Source organism: Dipodomys ordii, unplaced genomic scaffold (genome assembly GCF_000151885.1).
Source record: "Dipodomys ordii isolate 6190 unplaced genomic scaffold, Dord_2.0 Scaffold22, whole genome shotgun sequence".
NCBI classification, from domain to species: domain Eukaryota; kingdom Metazoa; phylum Chordata; class Mammalia; order Rodentia; family Heteromyidae; genus Dipodomys; species Dipodomys ordii.
The window spans coordinates 6,737,254-6,743,453 of NW_012267238.1; the positions used below are offsets into that span (position 1 = coordinate 6,737,254).

General features: G+C 40.1%; 1 protein-coding gene across 3 annotated transcripts in view; it reads right to left on the reverse strand.

The window, feature by feature from the left end:
• Ints4 (integrator complex subunit 4) overlaps positions 1–6,200 on the reverse strand; it is a 129,838-nt gene that overhangs the window by 87,645 nt on the left and 35,993 nt on the right. For 2 of the 3 annotated variants that reach the window (XM_013014166.1, XM_013014165.1), the window contains exon 4: positions 4,470–4,576. The exons of the other annotated variant lie outside the window; for it this stretch is intronic. In XM_013014166.1, the coding sequence (XP_012869620.1) occupies positions 4,470–4,576 (107 nt within the window). The remainder of the gene's footprint in view (positions 1–4,469; positions 4,577–6,200) is intronic. 3 annotated transcript variants of the gene reach the window in all.

Here is a 6,200-nt window from a genome sequence, read left to right on the forward strand (position 1 = left end):
GTGGGGCCTGAACTCTGGGCCTGGGCGCTGTCCCTCAGCTCTTCAGCTCAAGGCTAGCACTCTACCACTTGAGCCACAGCGCCACTTCCAGCTTTTTCCTTTTTGCTTATGTGGTGCTGAGGAATCGAACCCAGGGCCTCATGCATGCAAGGCAAGTGCTCTACCACTGAGTCACCTTCTCAGCCCCCAATTCTCATTTATTTATAAACAGAGCACAGAGGAAAAATGATGGTGAGAGCAATGGAATATGGATGTAAAAGGGGGGGGTCTGTCTAGGAGGAGAGCAGTAAGAGTAGGGCAGGGAAAGGAGGGATATTGGTATGGAAAGAGGACCAAAGAATACTACATAAACAGAAAGATAGCAAAACAAAATCCCTCAGATGCCGTTAATAAGGGATGCATGCACAAGGCCCTACATTCAGACCATAGCACTGAAAAAGGATATTAAAACTAAAATTATAATCCAGCAATTCCATTTCTGGGTATATATCCGTATAAGGGTTGTCACACAGAATGCTACAGGCTGTAGGACATTTAAATGAACAACAGAACTTTATTTATTGGTGGTACATGTCCAAGATCAAGGTACACTCAAATACTATTTCTTGTGAGAACTCACTTCCTGGATTGCAGACACCCACCTGCTCTGTCTTTACTTGACCTATCCTCTATGCATCAGGAAACAGTTTTGGTCTCTCTCTTTCCTCATTTTTCTTTGGAATGGAGGGTATTGAACACAGGGCCTCACACATGCTAAGCACATGCTCTACCAGTATGCCATACCCTCAGCCATTCTGTTTATCTTCTTCCATAGATATCAGTTCCAATCTATTGAGATCTCACCTTTACAACTTCATTTAATCTTAATTTCCTCCTTAAAGGCCTTATACATTGGGAGTTAGGGACTGAGCATATGAATCCTGGAGGCATACTATTCAGTCAATAAATACACGTAAGAATTAAAATCAAGACTTGAATAGATATCTGTACACCTATATTCATATCAGCATTATTTGCATTAGGCAAAAGGCAAAACAAGTCTAGTACCCATCAACAGAAGAACAGGGTTAGTGGCACAGCCTTGTGTAAGAGGCCCTGGGTTTAACACACAACACCACCCATGGAAAACACATGTATACAATAATGAATAAATAAAATATGGTACATACATGCAATGAAAGATACAAAATAGCAAATATATGATTCCAGTATTCCAAGTAAGTGGAATCTAGAATAGCAGTATTCTAGAATAGTCAAATTTATAGTCAGGAAATAGAATGTTTAGTTGTAATAGACTGGAAAGGATCACAGTTCAAGGCCAGCACCAATAGAAAAGTTATGAGACTCTTTCTCAACCCATAGTGTGTACCTGGCATCCCAAGTTACATTGGAAGCCTGAGATGAAAAGATTATGCCAGGCTAGACTGGGCAGAAAATTGTGCAAGACTCCATCTCCACAGAAGGGAAGATAGATACCGTGGCACATGCCTGTGATCCCAGCAATGACAGAAAGCCTAAAGGAAGTAGATTTGGGTTTATATAAGCGCTAGGAAAATAACTAGAGGTATAGCTTAGTGGTATCATACCAGCATAACAAGCACAAGGGCCTGAGTTCAAACCCCTAGTACTGCCCACACATACACCAAAACAAAACAAAACCTAAGACACAAACACATAGACCTGCCTAGGACAACAACGGCAGGATCATCACTACTACCTTCTTAACAGTCATTAGGGAAATCTTTAGAAACAGTAATATGCAGAAAGCTGTCATCTCTTATAAAAGGTAACAATGCCTTCTGGAATATCTCCTGAAGAATCTGTTTGAAGCTGCTTGATGGCTACTATTTTAACCCAGTAATATAATCATTTATCAGTACTATCAATCATATATTATACATAACTGTATATATAGCTGTCTTTTCATAGTATTGGCAGCACAGTTTGTTTTATGGTAGCATTACTACAAACATGTGAGTAATGATGATGTAAAGTCACTGGGTGGTAAGTTTTTTTAGCTCCACTATAACCAGCACTACATACATGGCCCATCACTGATCAAAACATCATTATGCAGTCCAGGACTATATGAAAGAGGGGGGAGGGAGAGGGAGAGAAAGAAACAGAGACAGACTATTTGTGTGTGTGTTGGTCCTGGGATGAAACTCATGGCCTAGGTGCTATCCCTGAGCTTCTTTTGCTCAAGGCTAGCATGCTACCACTTGAACCACAGCTTTTTGTTCCCCGAAGATTTCTTTATTGAGATTAAGTAATTACATAAATTTCACACTACTGTGGCATAGTTATACTTAGCTAAAGTCACAAACACCTTTAAACATTCACAATAAGCATCATCATTCTAATCTACAAAGCTTATGAATAAAGAAAAATACAAAAACCTCAAGTTTTACATACAAAAAAAATTTAACTCTTAGAACATTAACAATAAACTATCTCTTCCAGATCAGGTGATATGTATGTTTCTTTCCTTTTGCCTAGTATCAGATGTTCCCTCCTTTTCTCTCATTCCCAGTTTGTACTCTCATATATCCTGAAATTAAAGGCACATTCCAATCCCAACCAATTAGTTCAAAAAGCATCTTGTGAACTCCATGCTTGGCTAGCCTTTAATCGTGATTTCCAAATCTCCACTTCCTAAGTAGTTAGGATGAGTGGCTTAAGACGTCAGGCCCCGGCTTAATCTGCTCTTCATTTTCTAGTGTTGTAGGTCAGACGTTACAAATTTATAAACTTATAAACTTTCCTTAACTTTTTCTTCTTTTTTGTTTTGTTTTGTTTTGTTTTTCTGAAACAGAGTCACACTCATTAGTCTAGTTCAGGCTAGCCTTGAACTCAAAATCATTCTGCCTTGGCCTTCCAACTTGCAATCATCTTGCCTCAGCCTCCTAAATGCTAATTACAATGTGCAACACCAAATCCAGTTAAGCAGTACTTTAACTGCTTACATTTTCATTCAGCTCAAACTATTTCCTAATTTATCTTCTGATTTTTTTTTTTTCGGTCAGTCGTGGGGCTTGAACTCTGGGCCTGGATGCTGTCCCTCACCTCAAAGCAAGTGTCCTACCACTTGAGCCATAGCAACTCTTTCAGTTTTCTCATGGTTAATTGAAGATAAGAGTCTCACAGACTGTCTGACCCAGGCTGGTTTTGAAGTGAGAACCTCAGATCTCAGCCTCCTGAGTAGCTAGGATTACAGGCATGAGCCACCGGTGCCTGGCTCTTTTGATTTCTTTTTCAAAGAAGTATGTTATTTAATTTCTATGTATTTGAGTTGCTTAAATTTATTTCTGCTAATTGATTTTTAATTTCATCCCATTATGGTTAGAGAACTACTTTCCATTATTCCTATTAAAAGACTGAATGTTTTACATATAAATCACATCTCAACTTTTAAGAAAACATAAACATATAGGACTTGGGGTAAAACTCAGAGGTAAAACACATATTTAGCATGGATAATGACCTAGATTCAACCCTGGCACTAACACACAAACAAACAAAAGGGCCAGGCCTGATGCCAGATTCCTATAATCACAGTACTCAGGAAACAGAAGCTCCTGGACATAATCAGATAAAATCCCAGATCCTCAAGAGGACTGAGAGTTCAAAATCAGTATGGGCTATATAGAGAAACCCAAAACTAAAAACCATAAACAAAAAAGAACTCCAGTTACTAAACATAAGATGTTTGAATGTCTTTTTGTTGTTGTTGTTTTGTTTTGGTCGGGTATGGGGCCTGAACTCTGGGCTTGGATACTGTCCCTCAGCTCTTCAGCTCAAGGCTAGCACTCTACCACGTGAGCTACAGCGCCACCTCCGGCTTTACTCTGCTTATCTGGTGCTGAGGAACCAAACCCAGGGCCTCATGCATGCAAGGTAAGCACTCTACCACTGAGCCACCTTCCCAGCCCCCATTGTATTTCTTTTATAAATCAAAAAAAAAAAAAAAAAAGGAAAAAAGAAAAGGCAACTTTTTCCCCTTCCCCACCCCCCTCTCTCCCCAGTAGTGGGGCTTGAACTCAGGGCCTGGACATGTCCCTGAGCTTCTTTTGCCCAAAGCTAGCACTCTACCATTTGAGCCACAGCACCACTTCTGGTTTTGTTTATGTGGAATTGAACCCAGGGCTTCATGCATTCTAGGCAAGCACTCTATCACTAAGCCACATTCCCAGCCAAGAGGCAACTCTTAAAACAATAGTTCTGGGCTGGGATTTAGCTCAGTGGCAAAGTGCTTGCCTAGCAAGCACAACATCCTTGGTTCAATTCCAGTACCAAAAAAGAGAAGACCAAAAAAAAAAACCCCAGTTAAAAAAAATAAGCAAACAACAAAAAACAATAGTTCTTGGCAAGCTTATTATAGGTTTAGGATGTAGCTGAGTGAATTTTACAGCACCAACCACCTTTCCAGTTGATGCAAAATTGTTCAGGGAAAAACATCATTCTCTTACCTTGCAAGCTACATCAACTAATCGTGATTGGATGGCTTGATTCTCTGGTAGTTTGGTGCCAATTGCAAGCAAAGTATCCAGCAATTGAGCTAGGACTTGATGAGACTCTAGAAAAGATGGAAGGCTAGGTTATACAATTTCAAAAGACCATTACAGAAACTAATTTACTTTGTCAAGAATTTCTGGCTGGGCCCCAGTGGGTCACACTTGTAATCCTAGCTACTCTGGAGGCTGAGATGTAAGGATTGTCTGAGCTAGCCCAGACAGAAAAAGTTTGTGAGATTTTCATCTCTAATTAGCTACAAAAAGCCAGCAGTGGAACTGTAGCTCAAGTGATAGATTGCTAGCCTTGAGCACAAAAGCTCAGGGACAGTAGAGGCCCAAAGTTTAAGCCCCAGGACTGACAACAGAAAAATAAATTTTAAAAAATTATCAGCTGGGGGCTGGCAAAGTGGCTCAGTGGTAGAGTGGTTGCCTTGCATGTATGAGGCCCTGGGTTCGATTCCTCAGCACCATGTAATCAGAAAAAGCTGGAAGTGGCGCTGTAGCTCAAGTGGTAGAGTGTAAGCCTTGAGCTGAAGAGCTCAGGGACAAGGCCTAAGCCCAGAGTTCAGGCTCCACAACCAACCAAAAAAAAAAAAAAAAGTCAGCTGGATTCTACTATCTAATCCTAATGCTTTCAACTACAAGCTAAATTCCCAAAGTAACTGGATCTAAAATTAAAATTTGAATCTTTCATAGGACTGGGCACATTTCTACTCACATATTAGGTGCTCAAAAGTGTGGTGCTTGACTGATTTAAGATCCTTCTTTCGGCTCTTCCAGAACTTTCATGATGAAAGTCCAAATTCCTTAGCATTTATATATACATACAAGGCCTTCCACCACATGTAGCCTGCCTAACTTTTGTAGCTCATCTCTTTCACATCTCCTCTAGCACTTTTTCCCAACCACTCCTCATCTTTACACAAGCTAATTTCTCTACCTAGTATACCTCCCCTATCACCAACTAATTTAAAGTGTTACTTTCTGTGCACAGCTTATTCTAATCCTCAAGAATTGACCATTTCCTCCTCCTTGTTCCATAGCTCTCTCTCCAGCAGATATAACACTACTTATTTATTGCTATCAGACTAAAGCTGAAGACTGAAATATTCCTAAAGATAATGACTTTTGCTGTTGTTGTTTTGTGCCAGTATTGAACTCAGGGATTGGGTGCTGTCCCTGAGCTTTTTCTGTGTGCTCAAAGCTAGTGCTCAACAAGTTGAACCACAGCTCTTTGAACTTCCAGCTTTTTGGAGCATAGAGATAGAAGTCTCATAGAGCTTCCTTCCTGGGCTGGCTTCAAACTACAATCCTCAGATCTCACCTTCCTAAGTAGCTAGGGTTACAAGAATGAGTCACTGGCACCCAGAAATAACTGTGTTTTATTTACCTTGGCATTCTCAGAATCTAGCACAACTCATTATGTGTTTAATGAATGTTTAGTATGGACAAAGAGCCAAATACAAATGAAGCTATGGCCATCTTCTCAACCTCATCATCTCTGTATAAAAGGATCTGTGTGTTCTAAGATATGGTTCTTACAATGCTGGTGGTATACAAGAGGAATTTGGTGGCATATTTTATATTAATAATTATGTATATATTTTATTTTTTTTTTTTTTTTTGTCGGTCGTGGGGCTTGAACTCTGGGCCTGGGCGCTGTCCCTCAGCTCTTCAGCTCAAGGC